At 32.7% G+C, this 23,360-nt stretch overlaps 1 protein-coding gene across 22 annotated transcripts in view; it reads right to left on the bottom strand.

The window, feature by feature from the left end:
* LOC130891747 (protein lap4-like) overlaps positions 1 to 23,360 on the bottom strand; it is a 173,724-nt gene that overhangs the window by 104,845 nt on the left and 45,519 nt on the right. For all 22 annotated transcript variants that reach the window (XR_009058948.1, XM_057796664.1, XM_057796665.1 and 19 more), the window contains exons 6-7: positions 6,026 to 6,202; positions 5,523 to 5,612 (exon numbers count right to left, since the gene is read on the bottom strand). Coding sequence is in view for 21 of the 22 variants with exons in the window: in XM_057796664.1 (XP_057652647.1) it covers positions 5,523 to 5,612; positions 6,026 to 6,202 (267 nt within the window). In the remaining variant the exon portion in view is untranslated. The remainder of the gene's footprint in view (positions 1 to 5,522; positions 5,613 to 6,025; positions 6,203 to 23,360) is intronic.

Below are 23,360 nucleotides of genomic sequence, written 5' to 3'. Positions count from 1 at the left end.
AGTTTTTATCTTATAAAAGATAAAGAATTGCGTTATTTTTTTGAAGAAAACAGTATTATCTTTACTAAAAATGTTAACTTCTGTCACAATGTGGTTGTGTGATCGTGGTTGTCATGAAGATAAGACAACTCGTGACGGAAGATTATGCAACCTAACCTCACCTAGCCTAAAGGTCGTGGAAATATTGGGGGTAGAATTTTAACCAATTACAATTGTACATTAATACGTTATATAGAATTTTATAAATTACGGCAAATTTTGAAAGTTTCTTCCTAATGTTAAAATGCAGAATTTAGAAATTCTCAGTTTTAATTGAATTTTCCAACTTTACAAAGTGGATTAGGTACTAAATGCTAGGTAATACTCTTGACGAATCCGTCACTATTATGTACTCGGACTACCTTTTCGTTTACCTGAAATATACCTATCCAGAGTTGACGCATTCTTATCTCAACGAATTAATTGTCACGAGTTGTAGCGCACTCATTCCGGATAAATCTAAAATAGTTGATAAACAATTCAAAATTATATTAATGGTCTTATCTCATGAATGCGATCTTTTTTAGAAGAAGCAAACTTTCTCTGCTGACCTCAACCGATGATTACTTTCGAGCAAATCACCTACAAACTAAATCACAATTCCTTTATTCCATTAAATAATAAAAATAAAGTTTACAATACAATACTCATCAAAATAAAAACTAAAACGGACACGTCAGATACCTGACATACATACCACCTATCGGCACAAACAATATCGATAAAATTACTATATACAAATGAATGTGATGTAGGTGAAGTATTTCAAAACCTAACAGATCTTTCAATCTAAAATAGAAAAAAATGTTGCAGTTTATTGGACTCCCACACGGCGAACAGTTCATTTTGGAATCGACAAAACGTGATGATTCAAATTTATATTCTATTTTCTATTGTTGTATACCGGAATGCCATTAATCAGATCTATTTCTATCCGTTTCTTTACTTTACGTATCTCTTTGAAGTTGAAAAACATGAAGACGGGATACAGGATGGATCATAAATTTTTGCACTTTTGAAAGTGCCACACATTGTAATCAAATACGAGGATCGCTGCCTAAGTTCTTCTTCTTCTCCTCGTGCCGTCTTTTCATTCCATTCTTTTATTTTACGGAGCCAGGATTTCTTCTTCCTGCACTACATTATGTTCTCTAGCAGTAGGTATTTGTCGTTGCGTAAGATGTTTTTGCGACCAATGCATCTTAGTAATTCGTCGTTGGTGATTCTGTCAGTCCAAGGTATCTTCAAGTTTTTTCAAGGTCCAAGTTTCTATTCCGTACAGCAGCAGTACTGACCACACATAACTTTCCAAGAATCCTAATCGTCAAAGCTTTTTCAGGTGTAGAAAAACTTTGACCTCGCAATTTATTTTCGATCTGAGGTTATGAGAAGAAATCATTGGGTGCTAAACAAGGAATGTACGGTGGATGACAGTCAATTCGATGTTTTGACTGCTTAAAAACGTTTTTGTTTGACCTGATGTGTGAGAGAGCTCGCATTATCATAATGGAGAATGATTCGTCTTCTGTGATTGGTTTTCCTCATTTTTCTAAAAAATGCTGGTATACCATTGTACAGAATTGACCGTTATACGTTGCTCCAAGGAAACGGTGACGACAAAAACGGTTATTTCAAAAAACTAGGAGACCATTTGTTGGATTAGCTGGATTGGGTTAGTCTTGAAAGACCATAGATCCATAAGACGTCTTTTGAAGCAACGTCATTTTCATAGAAGAAATCAACAATCAGTTTGGGTCGAGGGAAGGTCATAGAATATTTTTACGCGGAAACAATTTGTTTTGGAATGTTTAACATCGCGTTAGATTTACCATTTTCTAGCGTTTACACATATATTCTGCAGAGTTAATAGTTACTGAATCGCCACGAGCATTTTGAAAAAAGTACGGCCCAATTATGAAGATAATGCCGCCTAAACTTTCGAAGAATGTTAAGGTATTTGGTGGGTTCATTTAGGATATTCAGTACTCCAAAAAATCTGCAACGCTGTTTGTTAAACAAACCGTTTGAATAAAAGTGATGCTCGTCCAAGAAAAAGCTGGGAAAACACTCGAGAGGTGAAGATTTTTATTGATGCAGATGTAGTTTCAAATTCAATATCAAAAGTTGTTAAAGATATCGCTAAAGGATCTAAACATTGGGCGTAGCCAATCTTGGGTAGTTTCGCAAAGTATAGTATTCTATTCGCGAGTAATTCTTCTTCTTACGACGCCGTCTCCCTACGGAGGTTGGCGATCCAAATGGCTATTGTCGCACGAGAAACCGCAGCTCTGAAAATTTCTGTAGACGTCTTTCAGCCACGAATTTTGTCTATGCTTCGATCTTCCCTTTTATTATCAGGAGGAGAATCTCATCTCTCATTGTATGTCCTAGGTATTGCAACTTTCTCTCCTTGATTGTCGTCAGAAGTTACCCATTTGCTGAAGGACCTCTATGTTTGTCTTATGTTCCGTCCAAGATATCCGCAGCTTTCGCCTGTAGGCGTACATTTCGAACGCATCAATTTTATCCTCTGTGGCCGAATCCATGGTCGAACTTCAGCATCCGTACTGAAGAACAAGTATTCTGGTCCGGTGTTCCAAGTTGAGGTTGCGGTTTGCAGGAAGTGTCGTCATGTTGTTTAGAATTTTCCGCGCTTGCTCAATTCTTGATCTGATTTCGAATTTTTGGTCGCATTGCTGGTTGACGAGCGTGCCCAGGTATCTTAGAGATAACACTTGTTCAATAATCTCTCCATGGAGTCTTATGGTGGCGTTTCTTTGTATTTTTAAGGATACCAATAGTTTGGTCTTGGACGTATTCATATAAAGGCCGAATTGCTCGATATATTCTTCAATAACGTCCATAAAAAATTGAAGTTCTGGTAGGCTACTGGCCACTACCACGGAATCATCTGCGTAACGAAGATTGTTTATAAGGTTTCCATTGATCTTTATGCCTGCCGTTGTCGCACGTCTCTTCCTATTGCTTTCTCTTCTGATGTGGACCTTTCGATTTTGACTGTTGCTGTTTGGTGCAAGTAAAGTCCGGTTATGATCTTTAGATCATATGCGTCGATCTAATTTAAGGATGTTATTCGTTTTTTGGTGTGACGCAGAGTTAAAGGCTTTTTTATAGTCATCAGTTATAGTGACTATTACTTATTCAAAAGAATAACAATACCATTTATTATGCTTATCCTTATGGGTAATAGACATTATTACTCCCTCATTGAACAAACCAGACCTCGTAATATGACACGATAGATTTATTTCAAGATATAACTTTATATTATTTTCCAAGACCCCTAGATTTTTTAAAACGTGCAAATATCTCTGATAAAGTACATTCCAAATCAAGAATATGCTGATGTAAATCACGTTTATGGTTTTTGTGATGATAACTAAAGATACCGAAACGCAAAAAACCGCAAGTACTTTATCTAAATCTCTTTTTACACGACTTGATTTAACACGGGTTAAAAATAAAAAACTATCTCTTTTTACACGATTTTTGTTGTTTTCATTCATTTTTTTGTTTCATACGAATTTTTTCTTTGAATAGAACGAGATTATCCAACGCGTGTAGGTAACGTTTGAATTATTCTGAGGAAAAGTCTAAGAGACTTGGTGGATGTTACTTTCGTCGTGTACAAGATTAGGGTTCGTAATATTACCATGGGATTAATGGAATTATGCATTAATTTGCTGAAATTTAAGAAAAAATTTGTCCGATACAAGGATTTTTACCATTTGCCCGTCAGTCACCTTTAAAGTTATAGCAATTAAAATTAAAATCTCGGAAAATATTGATTTGAGAGGAAAGAAGTTTCAAACAAAAAATGAGCCTCATAAAAAGTTTTTTTTGAGCGATTGTAGAATTATGCGGTATCCATCGCGAACAAATTCCACATGACGATTTCGCAATATCAGTTTACGCACATCATCGATGTTTTGAGGCACAAAGGCCGATTTTGAACGGCCTTAACAAAATTCATCTTGAAGCGAAGTACGACTACGATTGAATCCGAAAAACCAGCGACATACTATGGCTCGAGTACAGGATTAAAGTACAAACGCTACAGGAATAATTTTTATATCAATGCAAATGGGAAGTTTCAAAGTTTTTTTAATGTATTAAAAGATGATGTCAGACGTATAAAAGACAGTTTTGTACGCAGCCCAAGTAAGTCTACCAATAGAGAACTTGGAATACCCCAACCAACTATATGGAAAGTTCTGAGACGGCGTTTGCTGTACAAGCCTTACCGTTTAGAATTCGTGCAGGCTCTCAAACCTAATGACAAAAAAAAGCGCCTCAAAATTGGCGGTGATGAGCTAGAAATGTTAGAGGATGACACATTTGTACAACGTATCATTTTTAGCGTTAAAGCAACTTTCCATCTCAGTGGAAATGTCAACAGTCCCAATGTTCGCATATGGGGTTTGCAAAATCCACATACAACATTGCAACAAGAAGACAAAGGTTTATGGACCATTTTTTTGCGGAAAGAACTGTGACTGGAATAACGTACCTAGACATGTTGGAACAATGGCTATTCACCCAAATTATGGAAGATTCTCAGGAGTTCATTTTTCAACAGGATAGAGCTCGATGGCGCCTCGATGTATGAGGCTTTTTAAATGATTCCCTTCCTCAGCGCTGGATTTTTTTGTTTTTGTTTGTTTTTGGAGATTTTCTTTTGAACAATTTTAAATGGGTGGCGGGTACAGCTGCCGCTGTATTATTCCCTATCGTCGGCTATTTGGCTGGTGAATCAGTTCACCTGGTTACGCCGACGATAAACATCAATGGTTCAATAAATTACATGTTCCAACCGGACAGTCACCGTTATACGAACGATTCTGTTTTGTATTCCAACCACCTTAGGTATCGTTTATGAACCGTTTCGGGAACGGTTAATGGAAGCGTTTATAGAGCTAGACCTATCAGCCAAGTATCGAAATGACCATACCGAAAACAGTTGAAACACGTAATCTCTATTGCGCAGAATCGTTACAGTACCCAGGACGATTTTTTGATGGGTTGGAACGAAACTCATTCTAAATATCATTAAAACGCTTCCAATAACTGTTTCAGGGACGGTCCACATTAGAAGATTGGAACAAACTTTATATCAGAGACTATAATTTATAATTTGAATCAATCAAGAGTCGTATTTCAGAGTTTTGATTTTCAAGCAGACGGTAATCGTAGTACCGTTTCAAATTAATTATCTGGAGTGTATGATGCAAAATATAATAAACGTCAATCTGTCAAACGTTCTTATAAATTTCCCAAAATAAATTTTTCCATCAAAGCAATTACTTTTAAAATGCGGTTGACATACAACGTCAACGACCAAAAAAAAAACGTCTAAAAGAAGGAGTGATATCATTATTTTTTTCTATCAAACTTTTTAACGGATACAAAATTCACAACATGCAATGAAGCATTATAAAAATTTGTATAAGAACTTAACTTACCTCGTCTGTATCTTCTTCTTGGCTGTGTTCGCTATTTTCGTCAATTTGTCCATTCCCAACAGTAGTAGGATCAATTTCTGGTTCGATGATCTGAAAATTTATTTATGTAAATGAACACGCTTTATTCCATACGGACTGGTACTTTAGCGGATAAAAAGAAAACCACCAATGCGTGTTTTTGGTGTTTTTATGGTTTATGACAAGACTTTTGGTTTCAGAAGAATCAGAAATGATTCCTTTTCGGGTAATTGAGATCGATTAGTAATTTAGGAATTATAGGAATCGATTTTTGAGGAGCTGAGTTCATTTTTTCAACGAAGAGAATTCTCTAATGGAGAGAATAGCAGTGACTGTACATTTAACTGTATCGTCTAAAGGTTAAAATTTTCCATATAAAAAAAAATAAAATAATAAAGAAAAGAGGGTTAATAATTGAATTTTATAACAAAGATACTAGAATTTATAATTATTTTATCAATTCGTGTCAAGTTTTCATTATTTACCTGTGAAGCTTCTGATGACTGTCTAACATGTGGATTGACAGCTTCCGACACAATCGTACTGTTGTCATTCGATTGCTGATCACTTTCCTCCAATGAATTCTGTCCTTTTCCAAATAATTTGTGAGCCTTTGCTTTCAGTTCTCTTGGATGTGGCGTATTGTGACGAACAAATGGTGTCTAAACAAGAATTTTGAAAAAAATGTTGTGTATATATTCGAAATATTGTAGAAGACAGTTCGGTTGATAAGTGTTTTTAAACGGTAAATCTTTATTCACTCATTCACGTATTACCATAAGACTTTTCGTAAACTATAACCAGGATTCAGATAGATTGATTGCGAATCCTAGCCCCGAACGAGGTATAGGTCAGAGTTTCCAAGCCTAGCTTTTAATTTTCGGTGGAAATTTCAAATTTAAAGCATGATCTACAAGAACTTTTGATTTCTATTACTTTTGTATGCTTTATTTCTTCTAGGATGTTTATTTAGTTGTATAATAGATCCTAGATTTTTAATAACTGTTACCAAAGATTTTCCTCCTCGCACGGATTTTCCACTAAAGTTTAAGAACAACCAACTAATTTTTTACTGAATTTTGAAAACCCAGAACTTCGATCACACTTTTCGAACCTAGCGTTTAATTTTCGGTGGAAATTTCAAATTTAAAACATGATCTACAAGAACTTTTGATTTCTATTACTTTTTCATGCTTTAATTCCTCCAGGATATTTATTTAGTTGTATAATTTTCCCCCTTGCACGTATTTTCCACTAAAATTTAATACCAATAAGCTATTTTTTATAAGACGCTGCTAATAAGAATTAGTAGTAGACAGACATATAAGGGATATAAATTAGTTCAAAATAGATAAATGAATCAACCCGTCACCTGATCGTAGTTACCCTCCGATCTACAAGGGTGGAAATCAGTTTCCGAACAACAATAAACGTGATCCGGGTTAGTTTCCGAATATCGGGATAACCCGATCAAAGTTTCCGGAAGATCCTCGTATTTTCCAAAGGGAAAAAATAAAATAACAATGAAAAGCAATTTTCAGATACATAGTCGACCCAATGCGTCTTTATAAAAAGTTATTGTCAATCATCTTCCAAACAGATTAGAATATATGATTAAATTATGGAATTAATTCAAGATATATCTGACGGATCATGGAATATCATCTAATTTAGGTTGAAAGTAATTATTCAAAATCTACCATCAATTATGATTTCAATAAATGAAATTGTTTTATGATGATTACTCAATTAATGATCGACGATATTAAAAATAAATCCTTGGAAAAATTGTTTTTTTTTTATGAATTATTATGGCAGTGAAAATCTTTTTTACTGCGAAAAATAATTAACATTTAGGCATCAATACAGATGCAGACTTTTTTTTACAGTACTAAAAATAAATGCATGCGGTTGCATTTGCCATGAATGGGATTAAAAATATATATTTTTGCATCAACAAAATACTGAATTGCTCAAGTCTACAATGTATAATTCACATTCTATAAAAGGTTTTAGAAGGTTATTCTACCGTCAGGTATGTTTTGCAAAAGGACTACAAAATTATGCCTCGATCGTAAACTAAATCTGTGTTACTTCATTTTAGACACGTTCGATCGCATTAAAGGTCGGAATTTATTGTACCATTAAAATATGATCTGCTTGAAAGTTTACAAGTAAAAGGTTTGATGTAAGATGTTTAACAGTTTTAACACGATTTAAAAAGGTGTGAAGCCCGACATGGATTTCAAACGATTTTTATATTCGAACCGCAGTTTTTTTCTAACAAACACAAAGAAGATTTTTCGTCAAAGATTGTTTTGTAAAAATTAATATTTTTGAAAACTCCCCACTTACTTATGCTCTATTATTTTATCAATTTTTACACTTTTTAGAACAATTCTGGCTTGTCAAAAATTATGTAATCAATAAGTCGAGTGACTAACTAAGAAACACACATTTTTTTTTTTTGGTAAAAATCGATTTTAATCATCAATGTAATCTCCTTCAAATGCAATACACTCATTCCAGCTTCTCGATGTCGTGCTTATAGGAGGATTTATCTTTTATCTCAATATAGGCTTCAATTTCAGCAATTTCTTCTTCTTCGAGTTAAATTTCTTACCGACTAGCATTTTTTTGTGATCTGGGAATAGCCAGTAGTCACTGGGGGCCAGATCTGGACTATTCAAAGTGTAATTCGTTCAATTTAATCATCGTTGCCATGGGTGCATTGTATTGGTGAAACAATGGTTTTTTCTTCGACATATGAGGATGTTTTACGTGGATTTTTGCATTCAAACGATCCAACAACTCTATGGAGTTATCGCTCCGATTGTCTCTCCCTTTTAGAGATAGTCGATGAACAAAATCCTGAAGCTACAATCTTCCCAACTGACTGTTGGGCTTTTGAACGCTTCGGACGTGATTCACCGGCTGCAGTCCACTCAGATTATGATCGTTTTGATTCCCGAGTGAAGTGATGAATCCATGTAACATATCGACGCGAAAAATCTGATTCATTACGAGTAAACATAGCCAAACATTACTCTGAATCATCAACACGTTGTTGTTTTAGATAGACTGTGAGTAAACGAGGTACCCACTTTGAAAAAAGGTTTCTCGTGGTCAAATATTCATGTAAACACATTGTCTTCTAATATCTTCATGGCCTCAGCTTTCTCGCGCAATTTCAATTTACGATTCGATATAACTAATTTGTAGACTTTTTTAATGTTCTCTGGAATAACAAATGATTCTTTTCGATGAAGCAGAGTCCGGATAACACTTTAGAAGCCAGTATTTTTTTTTTCATCAAGAAGCTTGTGATAAATTAGCACACGAAACAAGTAGCTTCACTTAAATGGTTGTCATTTTTTCTGCAACGCCATCGGTGTGATGTAATATCATCAAAAATGTAGAAAATATGAGCTTTTTTCAAAAAAATGTGTCAAAAACCTCGTCGGAAGAGTAAATTATGGATTATTTCGTAGTTGGCAGTCAACGTACCGAATCACTTTCCATCAATTTTACATTTAAAAATCAGAAAAGAGCCAAATGATATCAAAACGTATCAGAAAATCAGCATATAATTGGCTTACCAAACGGTTCCTCCTTTCTCAGAATCGCACTGCTACTAAAACAGAATATAAACTTTGGGGGATTTGGCTTAATTAGGCCAAAATAAAGTCGAAAATGAAGAATGAAATTTTTTGATATCTCGCATAGTTTTCGAGATATCAATACTTAAAGTTATAATCAAACGTTAGTTCAAAATTCGCTTTATTGAACAGATGGCGTTCAATACTTCGTTTTAAATGAATATTTTATCACTTCAAATTTAATATGAATCTTGTAATTTAATAAACAAAAGATTTTTTATTCAATTTTTATATTATTTACCCTGATACTCCAAAATAATATTGAAAAAAATAGATTTTTATAGCAAAATGAGCCATTTTTTATAGCTTTCATCACTCTGTGATGAATATAACTCAACATACGATAAATACATGAATAATTTGATGTTTTTCATAAAGAATTTCATTATTTATAAAATAAAAAAAATATTTAATGATAGTTTGAAGATTTAATTAGTAATTTAATGTAAAAATATCGTCTTTCGAGCAAAAAGTACGTCATGGATGCTTTCAAAAGTTATTTATTTTCTTTGTTTTATAATTGAAAAGTCAGACTACTGTAGTATTTCACAATTATCCTGAGAAAGTTCTCTAGCAATTATTTTTGCATCATTTATCCTATTTTTAACGACAAAATCAACCGAATAAGAAAAATGACTGTAAAAAATCGATCCAAATCTACCCGCTTCGAATTTATCTGCCCTCAATCTTCCCTCTTCAAACTCACCCGCTCCTCGCGGTGAAGCCCCCCATTAGAAAAAAAAAATAATAATAAAATAAAACTAAAATAATCCTCAAGCGAAGAAAAATTTTTTTAGACAATTTTGGCTGTAAAAAATTTACGATTTTTGAATCACGAGAAAGTTAAGTTAGGTTAGGTTAGGTTGTTTAATATACAGATATTAAATAAAAATAAATGTTTCCAACTTCAAGTAGCGATATCTCGAAAACGAAGCGAGATATCAAAAAAATTTCGACTTATTTTGGGTCGATTTACAAAATGGCATAGTTAAATCCAGGCGCCACAGAAATCGTGCTCGTTCCAAACTCTGGAACGTTATTTTTTTATCAAACACTTTCTCCTTGTGGTCTGTACAGACGCTGTTACTATTTTCACCGCGTTACTAAGTAAGGGCACACAAAAACGAATCGCAAAAGGTAATTCGCACCTGGTGTGAGAAACATGGAAGTTCCATCTTTTAAGACTATTAAGATAAGAATAAACTTTGTAGACAGTTGATCGGGGTGGAAACTGGAAGAAAGGAAGCCATGGAATACGATGGGTTCTACTTCGCATATTAGGGCGTTGTCTGACATTATTTATGAGATAATAAGTTACCAAATGAATGAAACTGGTGAAATATTAATTCGATATTACACTGCATTTGTTTTTTTAATACTCAAATTGTTCAGCACGTGGAGTTTTAAATGAGTCAATTCAATTATTTTAACTGGTTCTAGAACGAGATACGACACCATATGGTAAACAATTTCGTCCTAAATGACGCGTATATATTATCCGTGATAATAATTTTCAACGTTGAGTAGGTATTACCGTGTGACTAATATATAAACAAACAATACCACATTCCAGTGTTCGAGATAACGGTCTCGCAAACGACACAAAAAAATCGGGTAATAATAATACACATTTCAAGTTAAAATATTGATATTTCCTTCATGTAAACATAAACAAACTATATTATTTATTAGCATTTCTGGAAGATTGTGTACTGACGAATAGGAAATCGTATTATGCACAGGACCGTCTTTACCATTGAAGGGCAACTACCATTCGGCCTGTTATGTTTTTCTTTAAATATTTTGAATATTCCTTTGTTCACGTATTGTGGCACAGTACTCACTTCGGATTTATTTATTATAACTTGACTTGCCACTCTATTCGAAAAATTCAATACAACCTCGGAATCTATATTAAATCGTCCTCTATCTACCTACACTTTAAATCAAAGTTTGAGGTGATTTTATTCTTTATATTCGCTGTTTTTTCAAACATCTTTTAAACTTTGTTTTTTTATTATTGTCCTCACAAAAACTAAAGTTATTTTTATTAATCTCCTTTTGTTTTATGCAAGTTTTGTATAATAGTTTCCGTCTAAATTCGTTTTTTTTTATTTATTTATGGAACAGAACGAATAGAATAATTTCCTGTTTGTTTATATTTTTAAAAACTATAAATTCAATTTTTTTTATATGTTATAAGATCTTTTTTATTAAAATCTGTTCTGTTTTCCCGTTTCCTTCCTCATTTTATTTTTTTCCTCGCAGTTCTACAGCTGTCAGGTTTCTACCAAATCTAATGATCCAACCGGTGAAACACAACAACTGGCTATCCAGTTGAGGGGTGCAACCATCCCGAATTTTTTTATCAATTTCAGTAATACTAAAAATTTGAAATTCCGTAATTTCCGTACACTCTGTAAAAGACTAACCAAGGGTATTTTATCAATATTTCACGGGGGTGAAATTATTAACACTTTATTCCATATAAAGTCTTTCTTCAATATTAAGTTTGATGAAATAAATTTATAACTCAAAAATCCTTGTTTTATTTAAAAATATTTTTATTGTTTATTTTTTTTTCCAAACCAGTATGTGCTGAGGAAAAAAACTCAATTTTAGTCACTACCTTTTAGGGTGATATGTCGGAAAGGGGTGGGCAGAGGAAGTTTCGTTATACATTAAAAGGTAGTGACTAAAATTGAGTCTAACCACGGGTATTTTTTCGATATTCCTCGGGGGTAAAATTACCAACACTTTATTTCATATAAAGTCTTTTTTCAAGATTAAGTTTTTCTTCTTAAATTTTTTTTCCAAAACCAATATCTACAGAGAAAAACTCAATTTTAGTCACCACCTTTTTAAGGTGATATTTCGGAAAGGGGTGGAAAGATCCATCTCGATTTCATACGAGCAATTACCTTCTGAATTTAGAAACACCCTATATATGAGAAATGATGTTGAATCCGAATTACTCACCTTAGTAAACAGTCATTTATAATTGTATTAACAGAAAATATTTTTTTTTGGTATTCTCATTTATAAATACTTACGAGTTTCGAATAAACTTTTTTCTAAAAAAAAAACTTACTGTTGGAAATGTAAACCATAGAGAGCCACCACCAAATTACTTGCAACTGACAACAAAAAAAAATGAAGTAAAAGGAATGAAACTATTTTAGAAAACTTAACGGCAATTTTCTAAAAGTGTTTTTTTAAGGACTTTCTAAAATGGTTGTAACGGTAAAATTAAACATCCATGCATTACGAACATAATTTATTACAAAAATGCATACAAAACAAAAATAAACATTAATCATTCAGTTATGGTCAACTTTTTGGGAACATTTTACATCTACAATAGCAACTATAAGAATACGGCCTTCTCAAACTTTTTTATTTCAAATACTTTCCAGTATAAGACAATATTCAGGTATTTTTTGAATTGTTATTGTTAATTTGTATTGAAAAATATTTGAAAAATTGATGTCAAAAAGGGGTGTTAATATTGAAATCAACCGATTATTCTTAAGAATAAATCGTCACTGGAAATCTGAAAATGGTCACTGGTATGTTCATTGAAAGAAATGCGATTCAAAATTGGCAAAATCATCTGCAGAAACGATTAGCTTGAATACCAAGGAAAAAAAAAATACTAATCACTCCAATAGATCGAGTGCGTTTAATCGATTGACCAAAAGTGGTGTACAAGAAGAAAAGTTTATAAAAATTACGGATCACAACAATGCCAACTCAATAAAACTTGAATATTATCAAAAAACATCAATCAAATTATTAACAGCATGCTTATTAGAAATAAATCTTCATCTTTTTATGGAAAGTAATAAATCTGGATCTCCACTAAACTTTTTCAATTGTCCTTTTATTAATTGCACCTTTAAATAAATTGTTTTTTCTCTTTATTTTTTCTATAATGAGCAATAAATTTTCTATCCCAATAACCTTTTGTCAAGATTTCAAAATCTGCTATCAAAGTTGTTCGAAGAATTATCAATGTACTTGGTTATTACTACTGAATATATTTCATTAAATGTTTTCCGAATTTTCTTAGTGTAGTGGTAGTGGAAAACCTCACCACGTATGGGTAAATGAGGAAGAAAAATGCTAGAAAAATCACGTGATTAGCCTACGTTTTTCAATTAATTCCAAATTACGACTTTTTATATATAAATAGATGCAAAATATTGAAAAAAGTTCCAATAAAAGACCAGGGTCGATAATTTTTGAAACAAAAAAAAATTATAGTAGGATGAAACCTATTAGAAAGGCAGAGAATATAAAAATAAAAAAGGAAGAAATAAATTACGGAGGATCCGAGTTCGGGCAGTAGATGACGAGAGGAAATTTTCAGAGTCGAGCTTTTTCCGTTATTTTGCTATTTTCCAAAAAATTTTTCACAGTATTGTATATTTTTTTAAACCATCAGAACGTAGACCAACAAAATACCCACCAACTTTTTAGAAAAATCGAATATTTTGGCGTTAGATTTTTCGATCGAAAATCAAGCCAAAATAGAGTAAAAAAATAAATATTTCAAATCAGAAAAATTACATGGTGTTTAGGACATACAAAAGGTTCGTTGTCCCCAAATTTCGTGAAAAATTTTTTTAAAAAGTAAATTAAAAAACCAAAAACATGGTTTTTTCAATTTTTCACATAAATTTTGAGGTTATGTGAAAAAAGTGTGAGAACAATAGTTGTAGATCTTTTGATTACCTACAACCCATTTCCCGGGAAATTGGTGGGGATGAGTTTTTAAGGGTAAAAAATAGTTTTTTTTTTTTATTTTTACAGAAACAAGTTGAATGATAAAGTTGTAGGTAATCAAAAGATCTACAACTATTGTTCTCACACCTTCTTCACATAACCTCAAACTTTATGAGAAAAATTGAAAAAACATGTTTTTGGCTTTTTTAAATTATTTTTTAAAAAATTTTTTTCGCGAAATTTGGGTACAACGAACCTTTTGTATGTCCTAAACATTTTTTTACTCTATTTTGGCTCAAGATTCATAAATCACCCTGATTTTCAATCGAAAAATCTAACGTCAAAATATTCGATTTTTCTAAAAAGTTGGTAGGTATTTTGTTGGTTGAAATGCCTACTTTCAGATGGTTTAAAAAGATATACAATACAGAGGAATAATTTTTAGAAAATTGCAAAATAACGAAAAAGCTCGAATGTGAATTTTTTTTTCGTTATTATATTATAGACTGCCCGAACTCAGATCGTCCGTAATTTATTTTTCCCTTAATTCTTTCCATATTATCTGCCTTTTATAATAAATTTTATTCTACTATGGTTTTTTCCCACTTTTTATTATTTTCGATGGCTTCTGCCATGTCCTAGAAACCAAACGTACTGCGAAGTTGTCTTATTTGTTTTAAAATTTTGTTATTCTTAAATCTTGAGTAAAATTGATGAATATTTACCATTTAGTTTATATTTTAAATGAGAAGACCGTATCTTATCAGAAACATTTTTTTTAATACTAAGTAATCTATCTAAAATTAGATACAACGGAAGTTTAACCTTTTCTAACTACGTATACCTAATCAATCACTGTTTTTTTTTCTATAATTATTTTAACTAAAAAATCTAGCTCGATACATAAATCACATAAAATAAGTTAAGATATTGATTCGTTAAAAAACATATCAAAATTTGAGAGAAATATTTTGTATCAACTCATGTAGAAAAGGTTCAAATGTTATTTTTCGGAATTTCAAGATTGCAAATATTCGATGTACAGGGAAAATCAGTACATTATACTACAATTCATAATTTATGTTTGAAAAACAATTTTTTTGTTTGTGTTGTTGCTAAAGAATTTTCTTTTATTTAAAAAGGGCAATCATTAAAAGTGCTTCCGTTGGATTTTAAAGTATATTATTTGAAGTATCAAGTACCACGAAAATTACCGCGTATAGGAGAAACGACGATAGAATAATTCTCATTTTTTTTTCAAATCCAGCCCTGCTTAGTCAAGATTAAAACATAGTTCAAGTTTTGAAAATTGAGAAATCAAAAAATTCACAGCGACGGATGTAGCCTTTCTGCCGCCTTAGCTTCGTTCAATACGCCCCCCATTTTGATTAAATAATTTTGATGTAATATTTTTATTTTAAAATACGAGATCTGGCTCTTAAATAACGAGACTGGTTACGAAAAAGGGTTTTATTATAAAAATTCGAATGCTCCCCTTCAATATACTCCCTTCCCCTCGCCACACACCTTTCCAAACGTTGTTTCTATTGATGGAAGTCTTCTTTGGTTAGTGCCTTTAGGAACTCTGCCGTTTTTTGCATTACCGTCTCCATCGACTCAAATCGGATCCATTTCAAAGCAGATTTTATCTTCGGAAACAAAAAAAGTCGCAAGGTACCAAATCTGGTAAGTACGGCGTGTGTTCGAGCACTGCGCGTTATGGGCAGGTGCGTTGTCTTTGTGCAAAATCGACGAGTTGTTCTTCCACAACTCGGGACCTTTTTTTACGAACTCATTCTCGCAGTGTTACCAAAACTGACCAATAGTAAGTTTGGTTGACTTTCTGACCCTCTAGAACCTATTCAATCATCACGATACCGTTAATTTCGAAAAAAACGATCAACATTACCTTGAATTGTGATTTGCTCTCTGGACCTTCACTGAAGCGTTTACACCATTCAGAAACACGCGTACGAGGTAGAGAATTGTCCCCAAAGGTCTCTTGCATCAATTTATAGCACTCAGTCGGAGTTTTTTTCAATTTAACGAGAAATTTGAGGTTGATACGTTGTTTTTCGTCACGCATGGTGAGAAAAAAAAAGACGTTCGTTTCAAAATAGACAAGATATCTAGATACCCAACGCACTACTGGTGCTATCTAGGCGCGCAGTCTCGTTATTTAATAGCCAGACCTCGTAACTTTGTTTTATTGTAATATAATTTAAAAATTTGTTTTTTCTGGCTTAATTTCTTGGACTAGTTGCAAACATAAGAAGTCAAAACAATATACAAAGTGGCGATCAGCAACCTAACCTAACTTAACCAATTTATTTTTCTTTTTTCACCTCTACAATTCTGGCATTTCAAAAATGTTGCCAACCGAGGCCTGAGAGGCATCTACAACTGCAATTGCAACAAGTATTAAAAGAAGTTGTTTAGGATCAACATCATATCTATTTATTCAAAAATTGAAATCCTATAATAAAACCTAATTTCCAATTGAAAAACTTAGTAGGGTCATTTTAAATATTATTACAGAATAATATTCATATTTCCATGATAAATAATAAGATTCAATACAATATAATACAATAATACGGTCTTTTGTTGTTGTTTTTTTAACAATAAGCTGTACAGAACAATAAGAAAAAACTTTATGATATATGAGTTTAGATGTTGATTCTAAACAACTTTTTTCGATAATTTTTTTCCTTATTTGTCACATAAAAAACATATTTCAACAAATAAAAGGTTTTTTGGAAAATTTTCTTATAAATTATTCTTTAATCAAGCAGGGCTTTTCATTTTTTTTTAAAGTTTTTTTACATATCCGTGGACACAGCGTATATAATATTGTCCTGCAAAGTTTTGCATTAGGAATTATCATCGATATATTTTCTTTTTCGAAATTTCATCTTCCAGTTTTTGTTTTTAACATTTTTCAACTTTTTTTTTCGTCTAAAACCACAATATCGTCCATATATTTTTTACAAATATAAAAATTGACTCGAAAATTAGTTAATTTTAAACCCGTACCACCCCGAAAATCATTCATTCATTATAATTTGTTCATTTCCACTTTTCCTCTGTTTTTAGCTGTTATCCTGTTTTTTTATCACTAAATATTGTATCCAAATCGAAATAAACGAAAGCGAAGTAAAAATTATTCATTTCAAAAAAGATCGCAACACACCAAACCATTCAGTTACGTTAAATGATTATTGTAACTTTCCCTGTATATTTATAAATGCGATAAATGTATGATCCGTAAAAAATTAGTAGGTATCACAAAAAATGCAATGCTACCACAACCTAGAAACATCAAGAGGGTTTCAACATGCAAAATAATGTAAATATTCGAACGCGCGGATTCGTAAAACTTTTCAAAATGACCGCAACTTTTTTTTTTCGTAACATTGAACACTTTAATTTCAATTTGGTCACTCTGTAAGTTTCTCTTTCATGCAATTTGAGCAATCGAAATAAATGATCTAACAATTAGCTTACATTTCCAACGAGAAGCTTTTTTTTTATAATTAGAGTTAGTACTTAATTCTAAAAAAGCTACATTATCTTATTTGTAAAAGCGGACTAGTTCTGAACATTCGAAAAATAAAAATTGAAGCGTGAAAAACGTTTTTCTTTTTACAATGCCCACTAATCAATTAATCACAACCAATACAAAGGTAAAAGTCAAAAATGGGTTTCAATTGAAATTAAAAATTCTCATTGTAACAAACGGCATGAAATATTTGAAATAAATTCTATATTTTTTGGTAATAAAAATAATACTCTTCCGAATTTAATCCACCGAATCAAAATATCGTGGTTTAAATGGAAATTTGAAAGCACCTTAAAGTAAAATTACAAATTATTCGCTAGTTCAGTACAGTACCACTACAGAAGTGCAGAGAATACAACAAAAATGTGTATGTCTGTTTCATTGATTTCCAGAAGGCATTTAATAAAGTCCAACACGATAAACTTATAGAGAATTTAACAACTATTAACTTAGATCCAAGCGATATACGATCTATTACAATCAAACGGCAGTGGTGCGTGTTGAGGACATGGAGACCGACGAAATCGAAATTTAAGTTGGTTAAGAGTTGGCAAAGGCTGCGTTCTTTCTCCACAACAATTCAATCTACATTCTGAGTTTGTACTTCAGAAAGTGCTGGAGGAGTGACATCAGAATAAAAAGTAAAGTAAAAACCAAAATATTAATATTAACCCTATTATCTCAAACAAGTATTTTGGTTCAGTCATAAACGCTCAAATAGATCTAGACAAAGAAATCAAGATCAGAATTGAAATGGCTCGGAAGGCATTTGTCAGGTACTCCTCAATGTTTGCAAACAGAAATCTAAGCCTCCACGTCCGAATAGGATTCATAAAATGTTATGTTTGGTCAGTACTGCTGCTGTACAGCAAAATGAAAACTCTGAACTTTGAAAACTCAAATGATCAAAAGATGTGGCTCTATAGACGCATCCTGAAGATACCTTGGACTGACAGAATCACCAACGACGAAGTACTAAAACGCATTGGTCGCAAAAGAAAGCTGTTGACAATTATTGACAAGAATGGCATTGAATCCAACTGAATCCAATAATACCTGAGCCCTAATTAAGTATCGCGCACAACAACTACGAGAAACGTAGCGAAAATCCAAGGGTCCTGCAAGAGCCTTCGAGGGCTCTGAACAAACAAACCCACTACCCTGAAAGCATCGGTTTCTACCGATGTCGAAACTTTAAATGGTGCTTTTGACAAGGCCCGACTCAAACACTACAACATCAGTAGTTCGGAGAAAAATAAAAGGAGAAGAAAGGCCAAAGCTGTCGAGAAGGCTCAGGGTTTAACAGTTGCTTCAACCTCCAATTATCCTCTATCCATATCTTCCAACCCGGAGGATTAGGAAAGACTGTTAAGAAGCTAATAACCCTTGGATCTACACTCATCGAACGAGTCGTGTTAGCTGTTAGTTTTCAGCGATTTCTTTCGTCAGAAATTACATTTGAGTAACTGAGCCACGTGATGAAAAATCAGACATTTAGACGATGACGCCAGTACCCTATGATGGAACTACGTTCATGGGTCTATAAATATATGAAATTCTTCCATCTTCGTGGCATTAATAAGAGCAATGGTCGTATTAAGATCAGTTAATAATTCAACGATGTTTTGAGTTTATTTTTGGTTCTACTATTTTGGATTCGTTTCTCATAATTTTTTTCCAACTTACAATTTATTTACGTTACAAAGTGAGGTTTGCATGATGTCGTGTAGATGATCTGACAGATTTGGTTAAGTATGTCATTATATTCTTTATGGAAGATTCTCTGGTGCGATGATACTCGTGGACGGTATCGTGATGTTGAACACGCGGTAATTTTAAGGCAACGCTGTGGGAGGAACTAGCGATTTGGTTCCAAAGAGTACTAAAGGATTGAATCAACTTCACATTTATAATTATTTAAATGAAATGAAACCCATTTACATATGACCTATGAACGGTTGAGTTTTATAACCTATACAAGGCACAAGTTTGAGGACGTTAATTTTGTATAGTTGCTTAAGGTTGATGGTGAAATTTCTGCTATAAAAATTACTCTATGTTCAAGATATTATTTTATTTTGAAAAACGATCGTATTAAAAAAATACTAACGATATTTTAAAAAATACTATAAAACGCAGTCTTTATTAATTAAGGTAACGTTAACATACATTATATGAAAATATTTATTTTGAAGTATTTAATGTTTTTTGAATTTTCATTGCAATAATTTTATTAAACGTATAAATGAACAAGTTAAATTCGTTTACTTATATCCATCCGAAATATGGGTGATTTAATAATTATGTAAATAAAAATCTGTAAAATTAAAAACTACCCATAAAAATATCTTTTTTGGAATCAACTGTGACAGATATATTCGTAGATCTGTTATATTTTTATCTTTGATAAGAAAATTTTGTATAAGGTGTTGTGTTCACGAAATTAACATTTATATGTTGAACGTTAAAAAAAATTTAGCACTCTAATTATCAAAATCAGCTCATGCTCAACTAAAAAAAAGCCGTGGGGTAAACGATTACTTTTGCGGAAAGTTTCTGTGTGATTCTAGAAGTTTCTAAGAGATTATTATTTCCAGTTCTATTGGAAAATAACTTCTTAAACAGTTCTCAAGAAGTTTTCCTCTCGAAAACGTGGCTTTTTTAGTTTTTGTGCAAAATAAGCAGGATTCAAACTAAATCTTTTTCTATCTAATTAAATTGGATTCACGCCTCCTAAACCTTTAAGTTTGTCCTTTCAACTGCTACTGGGTTATCATTTTACAGCAATGGAAATGAATGTCTTGAAAAGTTTACTTGCAAACTGCCTAAAAAAACTGCAAAAATTCCTTGGTGTGGAACTAGCACCAGATAGGAACAATAGATAAACGAAAGAATTGGAGCAGCTGGAAGATTATTCAAGGCAATGCCAAGCCGAAAAGGAAATACAAAAACAAATATATGTAAAAGTAACCAAACCCATATTGACATACGTTTGAGAAATATGGACACTCATTTTATAAGAATAGGAGGAGAACGATTAGAACAGAAGGAATATGAAGCACGAAATGAAAGGAAGGCCGAAGAGGAGCTCTAGAGAAAAAATTAAGATGGCAGAGGAAATTGAATGAGACACAGAATAGGAAAGAATGAAAACTTCTGTGAAAAAGGGAGTCCACGTAACCTCCAACATGCCTTACATCTGGAAAAGTAGAAAGACTTCAGGATTAGATTAAGTAGTTTTACTGAAACAGATTAACAGGATATCTATGGAGTCTTTTACTTGATCAACAGGTTTAAAGTCATTGAAACATCAAAAATTTCAAAAAAAATGGTACGAACGTAAACAAAATACCTTATACTTTACTTCTATATGAGATAATTAATTTTTTTATAAGATTTTTAATATTTCATGGGCAATGGTTCCAAACTATCGTTTGTTATAGCCATTTTATAAGCTTTCTAACCTTCAATATCACAGAATATTTCTTGATTGGGTATAAAATCGTTTCCGTGCAAAGTATTTGCACTTTTCATCTTTATACAAAACCTATTCGATAAAAATCAACACAACTAAAAAAAAATGATACTTCGAACAAAAATTTCACTTAGTTACCATTAGGTTCAAAAAACACTTCACGCACACCTAAACCGTTTTTCTAAATCTTGTATATAAATAATTTAGATTCTAGTTAGTTTTTTAGTTGACATATCGTCGCTTCTTAGACACTTTTATTCCTTATTCTTTATTGTCAAATTACAATATACTGAGTAAGAAATGAAGAATATCCATCCAGTGGAAATTCCATCTGATGCACTTCTTACCTCCTGAGATTTTACTTAAGAGGATCTGTGATACTAACAAGTCTCAAGCGAGGGAAATTAGAGCAATATCATTCAATTCAAATCAAGTAAATAAATCGAATATTAAACATGTTTCGTATATAATGTGATTAAGCTCATGAAGATATAGACAGTTAGAATATAAATGAATCGAAAGTTTGATCCTATTCAGATTCACGTATAAAGGAAAAGTGAGCAAAAAATTTTAAAGTATTTTTTCCAATTCTCAATTTTCAGGACGATGAAACAGTAGAATGAACAAGGACATAGAGATCATGAAGTGAAAAGACCGAAACTCATCATGAGACTTAGATCCTGCAGCTCATAATTCAAAGAAGAATTGTAGATTTATTGGAAAGGGAAGAAGATCTTGGCTTAGTAAACTTCGAAAATGGTTTCAACTTCACACTATCTGACTTATTTGGAGACGAAGCTTCCGAAGTCAAAATAGCTATGATGATAGCAAACCTCCAAAATACGGATCGTACATGATAAAGAAGAATAGTTAAACCTCGTCTGACTGGTTCCGTTGAACCTGCGTATCAATCAATGGCGATAATATTCTGAGGAAAACGCTTAAATAATAAAATAAACTCATTCCAGTCATTTAATTTTTTGTGTAAATCATTTGAAATTCCTATCATAATAAAAAGTACCAAATATTACTTTCGTCATCCACATATTGACAACATTGTAAATATTTTAATATGTAGCAAGTTAATGTTCGGGTAAAATCCATCTTGGTCTGTCCGAATACTTTCTCTGCACACTGGAGGCTCTATCTTGTCACAATAATCGTTTTCAGGTCAGTGGAGCAGTAGAATGGAAAAGGACTTGGAGATGATGAAGTGAAAAGACGGAAACTCATCTTTAGATGTCCAAAACGTAAGATCTTAGCTTAGTAAAATTAGAAAATGGTTAAACGACTGATCGAGATCTTTCTCTGCGTACTGCGTACTCTACCTTGTCACAATAATCGTTTTCAGGTCAGTGGAACAGTAGAATGGAAAAGGACTTGGAGATGATGAAGTGAAAAGTCGGAAACTCATCTTTAGATGTCCAAAACGTAAGATCTTAGCTTAGTAAACTTAGAAAATGGTTAAACGACTGATCGAGATCTTTCTCTGCGTACTGCGTACTCTACCTTGTCACAATAATCGTTTTCAGGTCAATGGAACAGTAGAATGGAAAAGGACTTGGAGATGATGAAGTGAAAAGTCGGAAACTCATCTTTAGATGTCCAAAACGTAAGATCTTAGCTTATTAAACTTAGAAAATGGTTAAACGACTGATCGAGAACTTTCTCTGCGTACTGGAGGCTCTATCTTGTCACAATAATCGTTTTCAGGTCAATGGAACAGTAGAATGGAAAAGGACTTGGAGATGATGAAGTGAAAAAACGGAAACTCATCTTTAGATGTCCAAAACGTAAGATCTTAGCTTAGTAAACTTAGAAAATGGTTAAACGACTGATCGAGATCTTTCTCTGCGTACTGCGTACTCTACCTTGTCACAATAATCGTTTTCAGGTCAATGGAACAGTAGAATGGAAAAGGACTTGGAGATGATGAAGTGAAAAAACGGAAACTCATCTTTAGATGTCCAAAACGTAAGATCTTAGCTTAGTAAACTTAGAAAATGGTTAAACGACTGATCGAGAACTTTCTCTGCGTACTGGAGGCTCTATCTTGTCACAATAATCGTTTTCAGGTCAATGGAACAGTAGAATGGAAAAGGACTTGGAGATGATGAAGTGAAAAAACGGAAACTCATCTTTAGATGTCCAAAACGTAAGATCTTAGCTTATTAAACTTAGAAAATGGTTAAACGACTGATCGAGAACTTTCTCTGCGTACTGGAGGCTCTATCTTGTCACAATAATCGTTTTCAGGTCAATGGAACAGTAGAATGGAAAAGGACTTGGAGATGATGAAGTGAAAAAACGGAAACTCATCTTTAGATGTCCAAAACGTAAGATCTTAGCTTAGTAAACTTAGAAAATGGTTAAACGACTGATCGAGAACTTTCTCT

This window comes from Diorhabda carinulata, chromosome 3 (assembly GCF_026250575.1).
Source record: "Diorhabda carinulata isolate Delta chromosome 3, icDioCari1.1, whole genome shotgun sequence".
In the NCBI taxonomy this organism is placed as follows: domain Eukaryota; kingdom Metazoa; phylum Arthropoda; class Insecta; order Coleoptera; family Chrysomelidae; genus Diorhabda; species Diorhabda carinulata.
Note: the sequence above shows the minus strand (reverse complement) of the source record. Positions and strands in the feature narration are given on the sequence as shown.